Source organism: Urocitellus parryii, chromosome 2, assembly GCF_045843805.1.
Source record: "Urocitellus parryii isolate mUroPar1 chromosome 2, mUroPar1.hap1, whole genome shotgun sequence".
NCBI lineage: Eukaryota > Metazoa > Chordata > Mammalia > Rodentia > Sciuridae > Urocitellus > Urocitellus parryii.
The window spans coordinates 221580486-221603458 of record NC_135532.1 but is presented as its reverse complement, the minus strand read 5'-3'; the positions used below and the strand labels follow the sequence as shown (position 1 = coordinate 221603458).

Genomic DNA, 22973 nt, shown 5'->3' with positions numbered 1-22973 from the left:
TCTCCCAGAAGTAGACCTGAAACAAGGATTCAAATGGGAGGCTGTCCCAGGGAGTGTTGGGGGAGGGGGAGGGGGACACAGGGAAAAGAGAGAAAGGGGAAAATGGCTTCCTTGAGCTCGTCATTGGACAGGCTCCTGGCCACCAGGGAGCTCTGGAGTCCCTGCGTGACCTGCCTACAGAGTAAGACGGGGGCCACTCATTCTCCAAACCCCTCTGGCATTACCATGATGGCTGAGCAGCAGGAAGGCAGGTCACCTCCACCCGCCCTGCTTGCAGGCCAGGGAAGCATGGCACTAACTGGAAGGACAGGTTCTGGGGAGACTAGGGCAGCCGTATAGACCATCTGACCCCACAGGGGTCACACATGCCCAGGCCAGAAGAGACTCAGTGCTGGCAGAAGTGGACAGGTCTCTGTGGCCTGGGGAACTCAGGCTTCACACATGCCCATCTCCATAGTTAGGACACGGAAGATGGCCTTTGTGCACACTGTGACTGTCCCCCCATGTCCATCCTTCCAGCTGCCCATGGCCAGATCCCTTCCTGCGGCTGGGCATAGACAAGGGGTGAGACCAGGAGGAGCAGGTCAGGGCCTGAGGAAGGCTGGACGAGGCGGAAGTTCTGCTCTGACCCAGCAGCCCTGGAGGCCTCTTCCAGATGGTCACAGGTGACGCAGAGGAGACTTCTTGGTGACGCCCCTGTTGTTTGGGGTGACACTTAAAGCACTGAGCTTAAGTTCTTACCCTTTCCTTCCTGGGGTATGGACTGAATAGCAGTGGAGGGGCTACTATCCATTTGCTCCTGAGCTTTCTTCCACTTCCATTCCCAGGGAATTTAAGCAAATGGGCACCTGGCCAGCCAGGGACTCTGGGGGCCTGAACGGGGAAAGCACAGCCTTGCATCCTGGTGGGACATCGTGGATGGGTCGTGGCTGCCTGGCTTGTGTGTTGAGCTCCACCAGGAGAGGTGCCAGCCCTCAAGTACTCCATGTCCAGGCCTGGTCTGCGGTCATGGCCAAGACGCTCCATCTGCTTGAGTGTTGCATGAAATCCTTTCCCTGGTGGACTGAGATGGATCGCCACTTGCCAAGTCCAGCATCAGGAAGGGACAAGGAGAGGGAAGACTGGAAAGAGGGCTGAGGAGGGACTGTGCACTGGATGAGCAGCTGCAGCACTAACCCTCCCTGAGCTATGAACGTGAAGACTCAGAGGGCACCAGTAGGCGGGACGAGGGTGCCCGGGGAAAGGAGAGCCGGGCCTTCAGAGGGGAGCTGAAGATGGGGTTGTGATAGAAACTGCAGTGTGTTCCCCCAAAACTGTTTCCTCCACACCCAGGATGCCTTTGTTCAGCCGAGCCCAGCAACCCTCCACAGCTGCGGGAGCTCTCTCAGCCCCATGCGCTCTCCTGGAGGCTGTTGAATGAAGAAAACACAGCTCCCTGCTGCCTCCCCACCAGTCCTTCACACCAGGTTGGATGCTCGGCCCCTTTGCTTAGAGGTGACTGCTCAGGGAGACGGGTGCTTCAGGAGGGACACCAGGTGCGTCTCAGGCAGGAACACAGAAGGTGCAGAGCTGCCTTCTCCCGCTGGCCGGAAGCTCTGCCCTGGCAAACCCGCTCACTAGGTTTATCAGTCTGGCTCCGCGCCCGGTGTTGCCCGGGCTGCTGGCTTGGTTGCGCACCAGTCACTAGAAGAAAATGTGTGGTGTGGTGGTGCCAACGCTGGGCACAGAGCAGCCCCGAAGCTCCCCGCCATTGTGGGTCATGGAAGCAGTGGATGCACAGTGCCACCAGCTTGTTGCACCTCTCAACACCACCCTATCCAGGGGCCCCCGGGGATTCTGGCATGATGATGTGACTCTACCTACTATCCTCAGAGATGGGGACTGGTGACACAACGATCTGAGGTCACCACAATAGCCTCATCACTGTGCCACTGTTTTGAAGCCCAACTCGGCCCTTCTTTAGGGTCTGCACCATCTTTACAGAGAGGGATAAACAGCTGTCCCTTTAGACAAGTCCCTTTGAAAGTAGAAGGTCACATGCTCACCCCATCCTGGGGAAGGAGATGTGGACATCTTTGGGGTCCCTAATTCAGTCTGCCAGTACTATTTGGGAGTCAGAGGCCACCAAAATATTTGAGTCATTGAGAGAGGCATCACAGGATCCCTAGAGATTGTAGGACCCGAACAGCACCCTGTGTGGACGGTCACATTCAGTGCCCTATGCTGGGTAAAGTGGGTGTCAAAGGCATCAGACCCTCAGAACAGAACCAGAGGGAAAATTGGGCCTTATTCCTCACTGGCTGCCTATCCCCAGTGTGCTCCTCATCCTCTCTGAACCTCTGTTTCCTCGTTTGGAATATCAGGATGCGGAACTACTCTGTAAGACATTAAGGTTGAGTGAATCCATGCCCCTAAAGAGCTGGGAAGCTTGCCCCAGCCCAACGGAGAAATGACAGGTGGCCTTGTCTTCCACTCCCTCCCTGGGTGCTGCCCAGGGGGGCTGAGGCCCGAGGAGGTGGGGGGTCGTTCCCAGGACAACCCCAGTTACTAGTGTCTGAGTCAGGGCCAAGCCTGAGCAGCTGCCCGCAGGCCGAGGAGCTGCTCCCAGGTGAGACGGCTAACTGGCCAGCTCCCAGGGAGGGAAGGCAGCAGGAAGGCAGGGCAGGCAGGGCTCTGCGTGCCCAGGCCCTGCTGACCCCGAAGCCACTACAGGCCTGAGGCTTGGTCAGTCTTTGGGGGTAAGAGAATCCTAGAAATGTCCCTGCTTTTCGGTGACTGTCCTGAATTCCATTCTGTGTCTTTCCATCATAAACCGGGATGACAAGATGACCAACGACCCAGTGGCTTTTTGCGACCCTCGTTAGAGGGGGACATGAAGAACAGAAAGCAGAGAGATGCGCCCTCTGAGCAGGTCGGAGTCCCCTCTGCCGATCATGAAGGAAGCGCGTGGTTTCTCTGTCATCCCGAACCTCTGCCCCAGGATGTGGGGGTGAGTTTCTCACAGTCCATTCCCCATGCTTAGCAGGTATTCATTCATTCACTCGTCCTATCACGAGTATTCACAGAGCAACTGAGCTGTCAGTAAAATGGATGTCCCTGACTTCATGGAGCTGAGCAGATAGAGGAACTCATCAGATAATCGCACTGAGGCATGTGAACTTAAAGCTCTGATAAGTGCCATCAAGATCGGGCCCTTGTGTGCGTTGGTGACATGAGGTGGGGTGGGGGTATAGGTGTGGGAGGGAGCAGGACAGAGGGGAGGGGGCAGGTGAGAGGAGCTGGGGCTGTGACAAACCGCAGTGTGTTCCCCAAAAACTGTTTCCTCCACACCCAGGGCACGTGGGTAGATCACGTTTCCCAACTTCCCCTGCAAATAGCTGGGGCCGTTCCCTCTGACCAGTGGAAGGGATGTAGGTCACCGTGCGTGTGGCCCATGATGGACCTCTGACAGCACCTTCCAGCGGAGGGTGCAGAGGACCCAGGGCGACAGCAGCAAGCATCTGTCCTGCAGGCAGGGAACTGGGACGTGGGGCTCCTGCTTTACAGCAGCCACCTCTACCGCAGCCTCTCCAGGAAGGGCACAGTGGCTCAGAACAGTCCTAAAAGATGCAAAGACGCAGGCAGAGGGCTGCAGAACCAGACTCGAGCGTCTCAGTGAGGGAGGGGGAAGAGGGACAGAAATATCCAGAAAGTGAGGGGTGGCCCAGTGTGGGTCCTCGCGGGCCTCATGAAGGACCTGCTCCTTCAGTGAAGGAGTTTACGTTTGGGGACAGGAAGTCATGGCAAGGATGAGAACATCTGATTCCCATTTTTATAATATGACTCTGGCTGCCCCAGGAGAGGAGGTGGACACCGTGGGGTGAAATCAGGGGAATGGCTGTCGGAATTATCCAGTTGCAGAATGGGGTAGCTCGGACCCCACTAGTAGCTCTCTCTTAGGCCTCTGGGGCCTCACTCATTAGAGAGCCTGACACCAGCTCCATCTGGGCCCTCCCTGACTGATGAAATCTGCGGGATTTCACAGGCGTTAGGCATTGTTTCCATACAGGCATCTAAGCCAGAGATACAGCCCTGCTTTGAACAAGGCTTCATCTAACCCGAGCTCGGCAGGGTCCGTGCACAGGCAGCCTAGGAAATGACCTTGTAGTGGCAGGACAGTAGGAAAGGCTGGAGGAAGAGTCTGAGCAGCCCCCAGCTGAGAAGTGCCCCTCCATCCTGAGTGAGCAGTTGTGGATTTCAAGATGGCCGCTCTTTAAACCCTCAGACTAGAGAGGCCCTGGAGTACAGTCACAGGAAATGACGAGGGTGGTGGCTTTATGGGGTTGCAAAAGTATTCATATCCAAATCAGTTTCATAGGGCAGAGAAAAGGCTCATGGGTTCCACTTCTAGCAATCCTCCGGCGTTTCATCCCTAGAGCCTGAGAGCGTCCGCCCTTTAGCAGCACAGAGACCTTTCCATCAGCCCAAGCCCCTTATGGCCAAGCTCTGCAGACCCTGAGCCCCAGGGAGGTCCCACAAAGCTCAGCAGGGCTCTGCTTTCCCAGCTCACCCACAGTTCTGATCCAGTTAAGCCCCTGTGAGCTGACCAACCAATAGCTGGCCCTCCACAGGGGCAGTGCAGGACTGAAAGGAGCCCATGGTCATGGCCGTAAGGAACATGGAGAAAGGACAGCAGCCAGCCGTGAACCTAAAACCAGGTCCTGTGGTGAAGCCGCTGGAGAGTAGAGAAAGTTCAAGTATCATTCAGTCTGACCAGATTTCAGAAAATTTAGTCCAAGGGTGAGCTAACCCCCAATATGACAGAATTAGGAGATGGGACCTTTAGCAGGTGACCAGGCTTAGACAGTGTCATGAGGGTGAGACCTCCATGATGGGATGATGCCCTTTTAATAAGAGGAAAAGAGGGCTGGGTTGTGGCTCAGCAGTGGAGCACTTGCCTTGCATGTGAGGCACTGGGTTCAATCCTCAGCACCACACAAAAATAAATAAATAATAAATAAAGGTATTGTGTCCATCTACATCTAAAAAAAAGAAGAGGAAAAGTTGTTAGAATGAAGAATGCTCTTCTTTCTCTCTCTTCTTCTTCCATCTTTCCCAACCTACCTCCTTCTCCCCCGCCCACCTCTATCATATTCTCCTGGAGGAGGGCACCTTGACCTTGGACTTCCAGCCTCCAAAGGTGTGAGAAGAAATGTCTATAGGTTAAGCCACCCAGAACAAGGTGACTAGGACACTTAACACTACAGAGTGGTCCAGGGGCCACCTCCCGATGATGCATGATTTGGTTGGAATTAAGTGAAATCTCCTAAACACAGCATGCATGGGAATCCTGTCTTAAAAGGAGGCCTACGAGCTCTCACTCTGACCTCCTCACCCCCCAGACTTCCCTTGCCATCCCGCTCATTTGTCTAGGTCAACCTTCAGGGCATATTGACTGTGTGCATTCCAAAGAAAAGCAAGAGGCCTATATGACTTGATGAATGAGACCATATGAAGTTAAAGTCAATCAGCCCAAAACAATGACCCAGACAAATGACCATCAGAAGATGGCTTGTCACTGTTACTATCAAGACAGCAACGATGTCCAAGGCTCCCCCAAGATACAAGAGTGGAATATAACAAAGACAAGACAAGAAAAAAGAGGCATTAAAACCAGTTTAAGAGAAAAGACAGAGTGACTGCTATTTGTGAATGGTTATATATTATGGAGTTCAGTAAGAGAGTTTCTCACAAATGACAGCAAAACTAACTAGAGAATATTTTGGGTAAAGGTTCTATTTACAAGGACAACAAAAATATGAAATATCTAGAAATAGAACAAGAAGAAATGTTCAAGACCTATGTGAAGAAAACTATGAAGTTTTTCTGAAGGTCATAAAATGCTATAAAGATAATAACATGAAGACGTCAATTCTTCCCCCATGTGTTTATTTATAAAGCTAATGTAATTCTGCCTGCCAAGGACATCCTGGTTTCTTATTGTACGTCTTAGATGTTCTATTCGTAGATGTCTGTAAGACCTGAACAATTCTTTTTAGCTAGTGTGTGTGTGTGGGCTCCTGTTCATTGCAAAGGACCGACTCAGCAGAGCCTACCTCTCCCACATATCTGAATCCTCTCCTACATCCTCCCACACTCCCTTCAAGTGGCCTTTTTCAGCAGCTTGTAGAAGTAGCAGTAGTAGTAACAGTAAGAGTAAATAGACAGTAGAATTAATAATTTATAAACCATTTTTGCAGCTTTACTCTGCCCACCACTTACCATTTCCCCCACATGACTGGTGGCTCACCTGCTATTAGCTCAGACTCACAGGAGCAAGGGCCTGAGCCGCTGAACCCTCGTGGGTCAGGTGGCCACACCTGGTCCGGCTGCTGTTGGCAAGGGAAGTGGGGTCCCACGGTGTGGGTTGGGTTGGGAGGCAGGGTCTTGGCCAAGGAGGCCATGACCAACTGCTAGGGTGGCTCACCAGCAATGAGGTCCCACGTTAGCCTCTACTGTGAGCCAAGCTCTCGTGCACTTACCTGCTTCATTTAAACTCCTAACATGTCCCAGCCAAGCTGCTAACCAAGTCACCACTTGGCTCTTAAGGAAGCTGGCTTGTTGAGGTAAGTTCGTTCTCTGGGGTCACATGGCCACCCGTAAGTCAAAGATGGATCATTTCCAAGTCTCAGGGCTTGGGGTCTTGCCTCCTGACCACACCAAATTCAGGTAGCAGAGCCACACCCCCAGGCTGGGGTGGGCTCATAAATCCAGCCTTGTGGCTGCAAAGCTGAGTGTCTCCTCCCCCAGGTCCCCGCTGAGGCACTCCTACACCAGCCACCAGGTCTTAGGGACCCAGAAACTCCCGCTGTCCCCGAGTCTGCTGCGGGGCGGCTGCCTTGATGGGAGACCTGAGTAGTTGTCCAAGCTGCTCTGTCACCACCCACTCTTGCCTTCCCTTCCTCTGTACCGAGTCTCCACCTGGCCAAGGACTGTCCTGCTTTGTGGCCACAGCATCAAGGTCACTTATGCAGTAGGAATTCCATCAACTGGAGTGAAACAAGATTGAATTAGTGAAGTTGCAAGTCATGTGTGCCAGCCCCGGGAGCGCCTTCCTCCCCTGGGGAGCCACAGGTCCTCCAGGGCCCGCAGCCACAAGCCACCTATTCCTGTGGCTCTGCGAGGCCGCAGACACAATGTACCAATTGCCCATGCTGAGGGGACACATCTGGAACCTCCCCCTCCCTATTAGCTGGAGTTTCAGACCGTCAGGCACCCCGCCCCCGGAAGTAAAAAATTCAGTCCATCCCTGTGGCTCAAAAAAATCAGCTAAAGCTCTTTCCTGTGGTCGGGATGGGAGAAGCCCTCACAACCATGGAGGAGCCTCTCCGAAGTCCAGGGTCCCTTCCCCATCCCCACCCTTCTGTCCCCATGGGCTGAGAGTGCTCAGACCCTCAGCTAGACTGGGGAAGAACTGCTCCCACAGAGGGTCCCCGATCAGCCTCCAGGAGGGTCTGAGGCTGGAAGACCCATGCTGGAGTCAGAGCAGAGCCCACCCAGCAAGGACGGAGCCCACTCCCCAGGAGTGGGAGAACAGCAGGGGCTGGGAAGAGTATGGAGGGACTAATAGGAATTATCTCAACAAGATTCCTTTGGCTACTTCAGTAGGTAGCTCCAGAGACCACATCTCAGTGTGGCTCATTTCTATGGCCCCTGTACCCCACTCTCGCAGGAAGCTGTTTCTCCATGATTCATGATTCTCCAGTGAAACTTCTGAGGCTTTGGCACCCCAGGATACAGGACTGTGTTCCCATCATAAGAAAAAAATCTATCACCACTGCCCGTCGGATGTTAGCACTCTCCAAGTGAGACAGACGTGGCTGAGAAAGGATCTCTTACTCTCGGCACAAACACTCCTAACAGAAGCCACCGCCTCCATCTCTAACGAGACAGGGAGAAAATGGACCTGTGGCTTGCAGCAAGCTCTCACCTGAGGGACTTCCTAGGTTGATACCAAGGGAGAGGCTGGGGTGGAGCTCAGTGGTAAAGCACGTGCCGAGTGTGTGCAAGGCCATGGGTTCCATCCCCAGTGCCAGAAAAATATAATTAAGAGAGATGAAAACAGGCATTTGAATCACTCATCTTAACTTCATTTTATTACAACATCAAGGAAAATAGTTGCAGGAGAAATGAGAATGGAGATAAACATAGAGATTAAGCTACTCAAATTTTCCTTGCCTACGCCTGTCTACAAGGGTATAAATATTATGGGTTTCTGTACATGCATTTAGGTTGGCGGTGCGTGTGTGTATCTCATGTGGATGACTTCTGTCTAGGGTGTGGTTCTCTTAGTTTCTTGACAGATGATGGTTGAATTCAGGGTCTTCAAGCAGATTAGGAAGGGGGTCCCCCACTAGGACTGAGATCCAGCCTTCTTCTTCTGGAATTTTCTGAACTGAGACTGAATGGCTACCGCCGCACGTTCTGTCTCTGGTGCATCCATGTCGATGTCAAACTCCTCTTGAACTTTCTTCTGTCCATCTATAGCAAGAAAAACACAAACATGAGGTAATCGGAGCTGCAAATAGAAAAGCAGCTTTTCACCTGCTGAGCCAAGCCAAGTGGCCCCCAGGGAGCACACCGTCAGAGCTAGGACACTGCTCCCGCATAAGACCCATTCACAAAGTAAGATGCCCTGCACGGCGGAGCATCCCACAGTCCAGGGCCCACTGCCCTCCAGCTGCCTCAACTCGACCCTGAGAGGGGCCATGAAAGTCAAGGGCACAGTCTGGAGGTGGAGCGTGTTTTCTGTACCTGGTCTTTGGTTCCTAATGGAGACAGTTTACATACAGTTTAAAAACATTAGCTGCGCTGGTCCTTTCTCCTGGTATCTCATGTAGCTATAGTTTGAATACTGCTATAGGCATTGAGCCAGTGTTAGCTGATTTTCACTAGAGCTCTGAGTTAACCAAGTAACACGTTGAGTTTCTGTGTAGACTTTTGCTGCCATCGAGGTCTGTTGATTGTGATCCCACCTGGGTTCTTACCATCCTCAGGACACCACTGACCTTCACAGTTAGGCTGAGGTTTCACAAACCATGCATTGTACTCCTCCCACGCAGGCGTGGCAATGTGTGTGCCAAGACAGAAGGCTTTCACTGATTCATAAGCCAGAGTGAAGTGACAACTTGGGTGAGCTGTCCCATCACGCTGGGCACCTTTCTGAGCACTGGACAATTTCCAGCCAAGTTGTAAAACCAAATAAGTGAATCAAATCCCCCATCCATAGAAGAGGAAGTCTTTAAAAGTCCTCCAGTCCCATGAGGGCCGAGGCCAGCCCTCAGAGGCACAATGTCCTGTGTGTTCTTTTTTCGGTACAGACACTGGGGCCCCGGCTGCCTCCCTGCACTGCTGCAGTGGGAAGGTCTCCTGGGAGCAAGATTGAGTGATGACATGGTGTCCCTGGGGGGGAGGCCACACATTCACACTTTTTGCAAAGACCCTCAGGTACAGCCAGAGTCGGGATCCACCCCCCTATTGACAGGTAAAATGGCAAATAAGCCCCAGAGTTAGCTCAAACCAGATCCAGGGACAGGACCCCCTGGGACCTGGCCCAAGAGCCTCACTGCTACCCACCAGCACTTGCACCTGGAGCACTTCCAGCCCAGGACAGAAAATCAACGGGTCCTTCTGAGGCTGGAGAGAGAGCCCTAGCCAGGGAGCAGGGTGTGCACGCCTCTCTATCACCAGGAAGCTCCAGCGCCTCACCACCCCTAACCCGATCCAGCCACTTCCTCTCTCAGGGACTTTGCAGAATAACACTCCAGCAGCAGCCATAACCGCGAGGGTGGGGGACACTGGTCACTCCGGGTGAGGGAGGCTTGTTCTCTATTGCTTACTATGTTGTCACCCCCCCACAGATGGATGGATCAATGGCAGGTGGGTGGGTGGATAGATGTTAGATTTAGAAAATGTGTAGGTCTAGATGATATTATAGATAGGGATGATATAGAAGAGAAAGATGATAGGTATAGATAACAGTTATGATAGATGCGAGATAGATGAGAGATAGACGTAGATGATAGGTATGACAGATGGTAGACAGATTCAGATGACAGAGGTAGAAGATAGACCGATGGTAGGTAGGTAGGTAGGTAGATGCAGGAGAACCAGCACTTATTTCAGATAGATCTTGAATGATGTTTCCCTCGCAGACTCACACGAAGGCTCCTTGGTTTTCCTGGACACTAAGCGGGCTCTGCCTGCAGCCCTCCCATCACACTGGCTCCAGGCTTGCCAGCCTCGTTAAACTCACCGATTTATGACCTAAATCAAAGTATTGTTTTCTTCTCTCCCAGATCTGCTGCCAATGCCACGAGAGCAGAGCTTTGAATGCACCAACGTCGGGGGACATTGGGTGTCATCCTGTGTGACCCACGAGAGCCCAAACCATGCAGAGGGCATGGAATCACTTCCTACTGTACCGGTTCAGGCAACCTCTTGTATTCAATCTACATTCCCAATCTGCAGGGAAGACGGTGGGTCAGGACCATCGGGAAGGGGAGGAGTTCCTGGGGCTCAAGTGGATATTTGTAAAATGCTTAATGAATGTCATCCCATGATCCCCGGACTGGAAGACAAGACTCTGAAATGTGGTGGCCCCAGCTCTTGTGCTAACGGAAATAAACCTTTAGTGCTAATACTGTCCGTGGCTATGGAGAGTGGCTGCAGCCCTGGGAATGGCCACTTTTCATAAGGTCCAGTCCCAAACCCCAGGAATGCAGGCATCACAGTTTAGTGAGTGCAAAGGGGAAAGTCACCCTGACCCAAGGGAAGATGGAGGATATCTCTTTTAGAATTAAAATGTTACTGCAACCTGAAGTTCTTATAGGGCCTGATTCATCTTCTCCCTTTTATAATAATGAAAAAAAAAAAGCAATGATCTCACTTTTTGACAAATGACAAATGAAGAACACAGAATTATGTATATTTAGGGAATATATATATTAAGACGGTAAGGACGGGTCATCAACACAAACATTACAAATTGTATTTTAGACTGATACTTTCAGCCAAAAGTAATTTATGAATCCCTCCTTTGTTTGAAAACCCCGGACAACATTCGCAGAGCAGCCACTAGTCTTTAAGGAGTTGCTGTTTCTGGACTCTGGCACTGCCTTGGGGAGGTCTGCAAGGTCATCCAAGGACCATGAGCTCCTTCCACTGACCTGGCCAGGGATGGGTGGCAGCTAAGAAAGGACAACTCTTTAGACCTTCAGCACAGAGATCAGCACAAATCTCTAAAGGCCTGGAGATGCCTCCAGGTGGTCCTGGTGGGAGGAGTCCGGAGACGTTGCTGATTAAAGGGGCAGGGCTTCAGGAAAAGCTGAAGCCCGGATGGAGAGAAGGGACAGGCACGAGGGCAGATGGCCAGCCTGGAGGTCAGGGAGGCCCAGGTGTGGCCTCCCACCACTGGGCCCAGGGCTTGTGACTCCGGGGAGCCCATGGGAGCCCAGTGGAACTGTAAAGCCCTGTGCAGAGGCAGAGTTCCTCACAGAGGTGGGCTCCCGTGCCTGGGAACTCTGGGGGCATCTCTAAGCTCTTCCACCCTGGAACAGAGGCTGTGACACATACCTGGCCAGGAAAAAGTTAAATGCAGGACTTGTGTCCCTTGCAGACAATGTCCCCATCCTCTTTGGAGAGGCTGACCTCTCCTAGCCCCCAGACCCTCCCAGCAGAAGTGGGGTTATGGGACGCAGCTGACAGAAGATTTGGAGATTGCTTCCTACTGCTGTGTGACCCTGGGGAGGGTTCTTGGCTCCTCTGGTACTCAGTTTTCTCCTTTAAAAAAGGCAGAAGTAAAAACCACTTTTGAAAAGATTAACCTACCTAGCTACCCAGCTCTGCAGTGTTAAACACAGATTGACACCTTATTACAAGGTAAACTGCAGCCCAAATGATATTGGGCACAGTTGCATGGCCCTAATTCAGAGAGGAAGGATGCACTTTTCAGCATAGCCAGCCACATGGCCAGTGTGGGCAGCTGTGTTTGCTGGTCTTGGCACAGGGTCAGCCCCAGGTCAGTAATACAAGCCATGAAGAATATACATAAAGGCTTGTGGATGTAGCTCAGTGGCAAAGCCCTTACCCAGCATGCTCAAGGCCCTGGGTTCAACCCCAAGTTATGCCAAAATAATTAAATAAATAAGAATATTCAAAAAGAGACTTTCCACACCAACCAGTACAGTTCACAACCCAAAAGTCTGATGATACAACGCTGAAACAGTGTAGAAGAGCCTGCCCTAGTGCCCACAGCTGTGGGTGCAGGCCGCTCTGCCCGGGAGACAGCAGTACATCTCAATTAGCAGCACAGGGAAAACCTGTGTCCTTCTCATTTTCAGACGGCAGGGCGACCATTTCCCTTTATTTCTGTTTCTTCTCTCATAAAAAATGTCTGAAGCTGTGTCTGGACTGGGTGGGCGCTACCTGACATTTTTATTTAAGATTCTGCTGCCCAAATAGGAAAAACACATCAGCTACCCAGCTCCTAATGGCAACTTTTTGTCGGTCTGAGCAAGCAATATTTTACCAAAACACCCCACAAATGTCCAGTGCTGCCCGGTTTTATTTGTATCTGTCTGAGGTTCTGAAATCCTGTCTGTTCCTTTTCTGTACGAACACTCTGAAATCCTGAATGTGCCCATGAAAGTGGTCAAGAGAATGACTCCATTGAAGGAAGAGGGAAAACCCAACTTCCTGGCCTCATGTTGGGGAAAGAATAATGTCCCCTGTGCCTGGGCAGGCAGGACCCCCATGGCCCTGCAGACTCCCCCGCTCTCGAGTCCATACCTGAAAAACTTCATCTCATCAGAAGCGGAAATTGAAACCTACGAGGCAGAATAGTTTGCATAGCTGCTACGTTCTCTATTTACCGGTGCACCCTCTGTTAAGCGTCCAGCTATCTGGACACCTGTCCCTTATCTATCATATTGCTTGTCCTCTTTGTCACTGTCTCTGCCCCCTCACCCCTCTCTCTCTGAGACTCACAGCACAAAGCTTGCAAAACGACCTCCAAGCAACTAGGCTTTCCACACTTCCCCCCGAAATGGGCAGAAACTTCACCCATCCACCATGGCACAGAGCTCTGCCAGGGGCCCAGGAAAAACCAGTGCTTTGAGAAGGCAAAGAGGTATCCGGCTGAGATCTGCCACGGCCTCCCCTGGGAAGCTGCAGCCCTGTCCAGGTTAGACTTCCTGCTGCTGTAGATACTTCTTAAGCTACTTCCCCAAATACTGCCTGGTCTTTGCAGAAACTGAGACCAGAAGTTCCCTTTACTATTGAGGGGGTGCTTAGACAGCCGGGGCAAGGTGGCAGGGGAGGAGGTTGGGCAGGTTGAGAACAAAGGGGCGTGGAGAGGGTCTTCTGAGGAGGTCAACTTCCTGCTTGACAAAAGTGCTTGTGGACACAAGCGGGGGTCACAATCAGATGGACACTTCCCTACTTGTGCTCCTAAGTGGAGGATTCAATAGAAAATCTAAAACAGATGCATGGACAGAGGAGGCACCAGTCAATAATAGCGAGGAGTGCACGGACAGGGAGGAGATCAGGAAAGGAGGAAATTCCAGAGACCATAAAAAAGAAAAAGCCAAAAGTCCCCACGAGATTCCCAGCTCGGGGGCCCTTCTCTATGGAGAAGTCTATCTCTGTATTTCTGTGGCTCTTCAATAAACCTGCGACTTTCTTGCTATCTCTGTGTCCTGTTCTTCAGTTCTTTGCTGAATCGAGACAGTGAACGCAGCGCCCCTAGATGGTAGCACATTATGCTTGATTATGTCATGAGAAAAACGTTCAGGAAGCTCCTCTTAAAAACACAATGATAATAAGAGACTTTCTTTATTGAGCATGAAATAGAGCTTCCTTATATACCTAAATGGGTTTTCTTTTACAGATCATTTGATGGGCAAATGTAAAATAGATGATCATAAATATAAAAGTAAGGAAGGAGCACCAGTTGAAGACAATCCCAAATGCACATTACAAGTTCCTGGTAGAATCATGACAATCCATGGGATGTCATGGTTTGATGGTTTGATAGACTAAAATTATGTTTGCATTTATCTGTCCTGATAAACTCTGAATCTAGTGTTGGAGTGGAAGATCTCCAATCAGTCCACAGTCCATAAACAGCCACGTGCTGAGCACCAGAATTATTCTGCTCAGGTTTCCATAACAAAATACCACGGGCCGGGGCTGGAACAATAGAATTTCATTTTCTCCGGTTCTGGAGACTGGGATGCAGGTGGCAGCAGGCTGGCTCCCTGAGGCCTCTCTCTCTTGCTTGCCAGCCACTTTCCCACGGTATCCTCACATGGTGAGGGGATACCCCTGGTGTCTCTGGGCATCCAGAGTTCCTTTCCATACAAGGACACGAGTCCTGTTGGACTAGGATTCACCCTAAAGGCCCCATTTAACATTTCTCTTTAAAGACACTGTTTCCAAAACAGTCACATTCTGAGTTACAGGAAGCTAGAGCTTTGGATGGTCATGGAGGGAGGGGGCGGCGGCACACCTAATCTAACTTTTGGACTTTATAAATTTTAAAGTAGCTTTAGAGTCTTTGTCTTGTTTGACTTATGCACCTGTTCATAAGAGCTACAAGAAGTATCCATTGTTCCTGTTCCACAAAGACTTGGAGTCCACCCTGGGTCTCGCCCAGGATTGTTCTGTACACACTGGCCAAGGCAGGCTCAGGATCCAGGTCTGGCTCCAAATCTCATGGTGATTCTGAAGATTTCTTGCACTATTTTCAGCTCCTTGGATGTATGTCAATATGACAGATTTCTGTATAGACCAATTAAGGTCTCTAGGGGGAAAATTATGTATTAAACAGTCCAAGTCTAAATGTGTACCACGATCCATCCACCCTCGACATCAACCTGTTTCCCTGGTGGCAGGACTTTGTATGGAATTCACTCAGTTAGCAAGACATTCAAAAGGTTAGTATGGTCCCCATCTGAAGGTGGGGGACAGCAGAGAACATACTCAGGTCCCTGCTTCCCAGAGGAAAACAGAAAAGAGAAAGGTAAAAGCATTGGAAGGAAAGAGAATTTCAGAGATTCCCAAAACCAAGTAGGTTGTTGATGCCGAGATTGGAGGGCTCTGGCCTGCCCAGTCCAGGTTGTCCACAAGGGCTGAGGAGGAGCCAGCAGGGAGGGGCAGAGGCCAAGACCCACCTGCCAGGAGGGGAGGGGCAGCAGGGCTCCTAATAACCTGGAGACAGCAGGTTTTGAAAGATTCTTCTTCTTTTATGAATTCACAATCTGAGCAGCAGACTTGAAACAATTAACATAGATTCCTTAGGAATTAACAGGCATGAAAAGGCACCTGGAGAAAGACAGAGCTGTTCCTGGATCCCCAAGCAATCCAAGATAAAGAGTCTGAGACACACAGCATGGTTCAAAAGTCCATCATGTTTGGAATGGGCACAGCTCTCTGTTAGAGCTCATGCTCAGTGATGAGCAAGGCCCTGGGCCGTGGGTTCAAGCCCTAGTGCCAAACAAAACTATATCCAGGGGCTGGGGTTATAGCTCAGTGGCAGAGAGCTCACCTAGCATGTGTGAGGCCCTGGGTTCAATCCTCAGCACCACATAAAGATAAATAAATAAAATAAAGGTATTGTATCCATCTGCAACTAAAAAAAAAAATGTTTAAAAACCTATATATATAAAATAATAGCCCTAAGTTCAGCAATCTGAACCATAAATAGATCTTTTTCCTAGTTTACAATGATGCAAAATCATTGTCCAGTGGTGGTTTGGGCAGTAAGTCATGAACATAGATTTTATTTTACACACACACACACACACACACACACACACACACACACACCATGGGCAACGCTCTCATTTACATATTTATAGTTCTCTATAGTTTAAGATTTATTTGATAGAAACAAATTACCTCCTAAGGCCTAATCCTGCAGATCAGAAATTTGTGCATAAGCAGTAAATTGAGATATAATTGTCCTGAGTAGGAGTTTTCCATCATTAGGAGTCGAAGCACATAGCGTTCTATAAAAGACCGAAGTTTTAGCACGCTATAAAGAAATAACAGTCATTTAGCTGAAGTACGCCTTGCAAATGAGACGTCTGAATGCCAAGGTTTGCAGAGCGTCCCACCTTATTTCTAAGGGTGTATTAACTGGGAAAGAGTTAACACCCATCAGTTGTGTGGCCCCTGGTGTCACTAAGCTAACTGGCCCAAGCTCTGGGGGCTCTTAGCTGGGGCCCACAGCTCCTTCACATCAAGGCCACCAGGGGCCATGCAGAGCCAGTGTGGGTTCCTTTCCAAGGACAGAAACCCTCACCCACCAGGCAGCAAGAGATGGTAAAAAAAAAAGCTCATGAGGGCTACAATTTTCACCTTTAAGCCAGAAAATAGGGCATCTAGTGCTAGGGAGAAGGTCAGTTCCTTCTGAGAAAAAATTAGTAAAAGTAAATTCAAGCACCCAGCCACAGAAATGCTGGCATAGAGGATTATATTTTATGAAATTCCCATTAGAAAAAGACAATATGTCCTTTTATAATCCAGAAACGAGGCACACAAAGAGCCCTGGCATCCCTCAACCTGGTGTGCTTGGGTGACAAACGGTCACTCCATTGCCTGGCAGGCAGGGGAGGACCCCCAGCCAGCTCGCGGCTCCCAGCCGCTGCTCATGCATTTACTGAGCAGGGGCTGCTGGTGCAGAGCATTGTAATTTTCCAGGTCTTTGCTAAGAAGCAGAGATTAATGAGCAAGGTCAGGCATTAGCAGCACCAGGCAGGGGAATTTCTGTATCTATTATGTTCCCCGAGCCCAATAAAAACACCGTTCCAGTTTCCCCTATCTCCATTTACCAGGTTGGCGCCTTCTGTGGGGCCCAGGGTCCTTTCCAGGAGAGAGCAATTCTCTTTCATCCTAAAATAGAGGTGCTCTGAAACCCACAGGCCTGGGCCCCGCCGCGAGGGCTCTGGTTGTCGTGAAGCCTAATTTGGTCAGCTGGAAGGGACGGCTCACTGCCGGCTTCTCTGGGCCGCCTCTTGCATCATCCCTGCTCTCCAACTGCCATGGGCTGTGCTCTGGCTTGTGTAAAATACCTGTCCTGCCGTGCATTCAGCTGGTCCAGGAATTGGGGATCCATGAGATTCGACTAGGAAGAAGGAGCTCTGGGGAAATCAACTCTCCCCCCAGATTCATTAAGCCCAGGAAGTCAGCAGCAAAAAGGAGACCCACATACCACTGGGGAAAAAGTGGGTTTTGTCTATGGAAGGGCAGAACCTGGTCCTAGTGGTGTGGGTCTGCTCGGCTGCTGTAACAGAGTCCCACACCCACACCCTGGCGACGCTCAAACAGCAGCAGGGCCTTTGCCCCAGTGTGGAGCCTGGAAGTCCCAGGTCCCCCTGCAGGCAGGGCTGGGCCTCTGGAGGCTCTCTTCCTGGCCTGCAGGTAGCTCCTGCCTACAAGCTCACGCGGTTGTCCCTCAGTTTGTGTCCGTGTCCTGGTCTCCGCTTAAAACGGCACCAGGACCCACCTAAGGACCTTGTTCTATCAGAGTTGCCTTTATTTCATTTATTTATTTTTGGTACCAGAGCTTGAACCCAGGGATGCTCAACCACTGGGTCACATCCCCAGCCCTTTCTATTTTTCATTTAGAGACAGGACCTCGCTGAATTGCTTAGGGCCTCGCTAAGTTGCTGAGGCTGGATTTGAACTCGTGATCCTCCTGCCTCAGCTTTCCAAGCCGCTGGGATTATGTGTCCAATCATAATTGCCTCTTTAAAGACCCCACCTTGGAGGAAATGGCGCTTACAGCTTCCACACGTGAAGGCAGGGACTCAGTTCAGCCCATCACACCAGTCAAAAGGCCTGCCTTGTTCAGAGGAAACCAGGGATGAGCAGCGAGGCAGGATGGGAAACAGCTTGACCGGGGACAGCAGGAATTCAAGCCCAGAGTCTTGACCACGGTCCTGAGGTTCCAACCTCCCTCGCAGTTGAAGGGAGATGAGCAGGAGTCTGGCGTGTTTTCTTTCGAGGCTTGTTTGTTGCGGGAGGAAGCCGTAGATGCGGTACTTGCTACCCCAGATGCTGGCACGCAGGCCAGTCTGCCCAGCCCCTCCGTCCGCCACGGGGACTGACGACAGGACTAGAGCTCTGCTGGCCAGGTCAGGATCTGGGAAGGCAGAACGCGCCGGGGACGGCCAAATTCAGGAAGACCCACCTCTCTGGCACAGAGTGGGGTTCTTGGGGATGTCCCACCCACTGCCCGTGGCTGGCACCCCATACCAGGCAACCTCAGGAGCAGCCTGGCTCCTGCTAGGACCATCCACCCTGTGGCTTCCGTCACCCAGACTGCCTTCCAGAACCTCCGCAAGGCATCGATGCCCTGTCATAGCACACTTTGTACCAAGACTCGCAAGGATGGCTTGTGTGGCCTCTGTCACCTCCTGCAGCCACCCAGTTTACGCAGGGTGGGGAGGAGAAGAACAGAGATACAGGGAGGGCATGAGGCCTGCTTTCAGAGATGAGACCTCAAGCTTTCCTTGAATTTGCTTGAAGAATATGGGTGTGTCTTGAAGGAAAGAGAGTACTGGGAACCTTAGGAGTGGGGAGAACACACCAGGGCTTCCTTGCTTTCTGAGCACAGAGAAAGAACTGGAATTCCTCCCCTGGAAGGGGGAGCTAACTCCCTGACAGCCAACACGGAACGTTGTCATTTGCCCTCCTCGCCCTTCCCCAGGGAAAAGCTACTGCAGGCTGTCGAGGGGATGGGTGTCACATGAGTCTCCCACACTCCAGGCACCCTCCGCAGGACAGCCAGCGGTCCAGTGCCCCAGCCACTCCAGCCGAAGACGCAGATAGGTCTCCTTGACGCCTCTGTTGACCCCTTTTTTCTTAGCTATAAAACCTCTGGCTTGGGGTTGAGCACATGTTTACCCAAAGACAATTTCCCAGCCTCCTTACTATTTCATACGGTCGTGCAATTAAGTTCTGGCCATTCGATGTGGTCATCAAATTAGGTACGCTGCCTCACCCGGGTCCATCTTCTCCCCTTGGCCACACACAGGCTCCTGCTTTGAACATCTCTCTGATCCCATGGCTGTTTCTTCATGGCCTTGATTTTAAGAACCCCAATTTTTACAGAAATGTTTCCTTCGGCGGGGGAGGCGGGGCGGGGGCAGGTGGGGAAGTGCTGGGGAATGATATTGGCCACATTATCTTCCTATGTTGTGTGCACGTTAGAATACAAAACAACAAATTCCACCATCATTTACAACTATAAAAAATGCGCCAATTAAAACAAGGGAATAAAATTAATCTGAAAATCCTCACATTAAAAAAGCCCTCTCTGGCAGTGTGTGGTGTCATCCCAGCCTTCCAAGGCCCCGCCACCCTGGGCCCTGCTGTCAACTGAGCCACTGAAGCCCTATCTCCCAGGACACCTTTCCACCCTGGCTCTTCAGCCCTGAGCCTCTGGCGCTAGGCTCTTTTCCTTTGCATATTATCGAGGATTACTGTGCAGTCTTACTTATATGCAAATGGAGGGTCCATTGTGTGTGGAATTTGACTTGGGATGCAAATCTCTGATTCTTGAAAAGGGTTCTGCAAAGCACAGCCAGGGCCAAGTCCATCTCACATCCAGCAGAACTGAGCTGAGGCAGGCACCGATCAAAACCTCACCCCAGCCAGCCACCAGCCTCCCTGCAAGCCTCTCTGCAATCCCTGCACTTCTTATGTGTCAAGAGGAGCAGGAATCAACATCACTGCATGCATCTGTGACTTCTCCTATTTCAAAACATCCTTCAAGCACTCCCAACCAAGTCAGGTGTGTGCACAGGAATGCCACAGGGCAGGGACGGGTTTTGCACAGAGGTATGCCTATATCCATGATGTGCCTTTATGTCTAAACATAAATGTGTGGCGAGTTCCAGGAACTGCTGGCCTGTGACAGTAAACTCCACACTCCCCAGACCTGCAGCCACACCCTGCACCAACTGGCCTTCTCTTCCTAGGTCTGAAGCCAAGTCCTCTCATCTCCGTGCTTTGGAGAGACACTCTATCTTTATGGCCAGGTACATCCTCATTGGTGGGAAATCTCTTTTTAGAGATGGCTCACCTGGAGTTTTGGGCCTGTTTCTACGTCCCAGGAAGATGGGTTCACACATCAGAAAATGAGAATAAAATAAAACTAAATACACAAGAAGGGATAAATCCAGCACTATCCTGGCTAGGTAGCTGAGCCACATGTAGTACCTGGGCTCAGAAAGTTCAACTAAGGAGTCAAACTTAGATTTTGGCTTTCATAATAAACTACTAGTTTTGACAACTAATTCCAAGAAACGGAGCAAAGCTCCAGACTTCCTTCCTGCTGGTCCTGGGGAGAACGTAGCGGCTGGCCCACCATCCGGCCCTTCAAGATCCCGCCGTTTGTGGGTTCCATCAAAGCCTCCTCATGTAAAGAGTTCTCATGGAATGAAAATAAAGCAAAGCATTTACCTTTATTTATTTCAAGAATTCCAGTCCAGGCATGGTAGCACACACCTGTAGTCCTGGCTAGACAGGAGGCTGAGGCAGAAGGATCACAAGTTCAAGGCCATATTCAAAAATTCAAAATAAATAAAATTAAAAGGGCTGAGGATGTAGCTGGGTGGTAGGGTGCTTGGCCAGTACGTATAAGACCCTACGTTCCACTCGAAGCCCCAGAGGAAAGAAAAGGAGAATTCCAAAGATAGAAATTCCCAGTGTCACACCAAAGTTACAGAATTTTGAAATTGTTTTTTTTTTTTTTTTAAAAAGCACAATTTTCCAAAGGCCCAGCATTAAAATAGTGCTTGAAACACTCTGATTACCAACAGAGGTCAGGAGCCTCTCTGTCTAGATTCAAGATTTAAGCGGTGATGAAATATCCATTTGGGGACTGCGGGAGCTCAAGGAGGCAGTGACAGAAGCTGGTTGGGGACGCCGCCACAGGAAGGAGGCATCTAGGGGCGGTCACATCTCATCTTTCACTAAAGTCATTTTAAACTGAATCCAAGAAATGCAGGGCGGGAATTCTATTTCCCCAGCGTGGTGGCCAGTGTGACCTAATGGGCTGTCTCTAGCCTGGCCACGTCACTGGCAAGACCGTAGAGTTTTGTTCAACTCTGGGATGGGAGACCCGCATATCCACACGTAGCTCTCCGTGTCCTCTAAGACCTCACTCATCTCATCCCTCCACAAACCAACCTGGCCCAGAGTTTCAAAGGTGAAGAACGACTCCCGCACACTGGCCACAAGTCCAGAGGCTGATTCCTAGAAAAGGCAGGACAGCGTTTTTCAGGTGCTGCCAGGTACCCATCATTCCCTGGACACGTGCCCAGCAATGCCTGGAGCCAGCTGGCCCTGTCCGGGCCCAAGGGTGAGACAGCTAAAAGTTTCTAACGATTCTATGTACCACCTCTGCCTCTAGGACAGTGCACAGTGGCTGTCTGACCTGGGCTCACCTGCAGGCCAGTCCCAGCCAGCAGCCTCCCTGCACACCTGAAGCACCCTCTGGAAGTGTCCCAGGCCAAGACACCTGCTCTGTGGGTCACAGTCAGCTGGTTGGAAATGTAGGGGTTTTTTTCCAGATAAAAACTGATTTTTCACATTTTATTGAAATAGTGATTTCTAACAAAACAGCTGTGTCACAGTCATGTGTTCACAGCCTATGACAATGCCATTCAGATCCCACCCATTCTACCTTCCTTCCCCTCTCCTGTCTCCACCAAGGAAAACCACAGCCCTTCTCCTTTGAGCTCACGGACGATATTCCTGTGATATGTGCAAAACAAAATGAAAAGAAGTAAAAATGCTGGAGTGACCCAGGGAAGAGAGCCAGCCTCAAATTTGTAAAGAGTCAGAATTAGAAGTGGGGAGAGGGTTAAGACGACATTGTCCCCTGTGGGACTATAGCCGCTCAGGGTGCAGTGGGTCACTGCGGGGGGGGGGGGGGGGGGGCAAATGCTTGAAGCACAGAATTGCAGGGATGGGAGTAACTTTGGGATTCACGCCACCCCATCCCTTCAGCAGCAAACCGAGGTTCAGACATGGTCTTTGGAACTGGCCTCAGGGCCAAGCAGGCTCAAGGTGCTACTCAGGCTGGCTAAAGAGGACAGAAGATCCAAAGCCATCTGCTAACACGCCCAGGTCCTGGGACCAGGGTTGCATGGTGTCAGCAAGCCCATGGATAAACCCAGCAAAAGCTGATGCCAAGCATCTCGGGGGGTGGGGGTTGCCTTTTTTTTCCTCCTATGGAACGATCATTTAGCCCAGAGCTCCCCAGGTGGAACACTTTCTGTACCAGCAAGTGCATCATGATCAACAATAACCTCTTTCTGGGCTCCTTCAGATGTTCCAGGCCATTTTCAAAGCATACTATAAAAGCACCTTTATTATTATTATTATTATTATTTTTTAAATGAACCCGTGGGAAGTTTCACTTTGGTGAGCACACATCAATCCAAACTGCCAGAGCTTTTATGTTTGCACTGAAACACCAAAACTCTAAATCTAAGAGAGGGTGGAGACCAGAGGACTCATCTTCTGTGATCCCTGCAGCTGGCGAGGCTTGCTCGGTGGAGGGGGACTCCTTCACTGCCCTGGGGGTCCTGTAAGCTGGCTGCAGTGGGGTGACTCAAATCACAGTCGCTTTGCTCCTCAGAGCCAGCCACCCAAGCGTTCTCTGACATCCACAGAGACCTGGACTTCTTAATGAGCACAGAGCACAGCTCAAGTCCCAATTACTTTCAGGATGATAGAAGGGTAGAGAGAGAAGAACGTGTTTTCTACAGGAGAAGCTAATTGGCCAAGCACAGAAATAGCCCCCAGCTTCCACCCACATAACGATACAGTATTTTCTGAACTGGTGATGGGGCTCCATGGCTGGCTTCCCAGGTTCCCCTCTTCTCCTGGTCCAGCCGAGTCTAGCCAAACAACAC

At 50.8% G+C, this 22973-nt stretch overlaps 1 protein-coding gene across 1 annotated transcript in view; it reads right to left on the bottom strand.

Annotated features, from left to right (window-relative positions):
- Positions 1 to 8392: 8392 nt before the first annotated feature.
- The window catches only part of Pcp4 (Purkinje cell protein 4), a 32715-nt gene continuing 18134 nt past the window's right edge, over positions 8393 to 22973 (bottom strand). The window contains exon 3 of the mRNA XM_026399387.1: positions 8393 to 8520. Within this exon, the coding sequence (XP_026255172.1) occupies positions 8393 to 8520 (128 nt within the window). The remainder of the gene's footprint in view (positions 8521 to 22973) is intronic.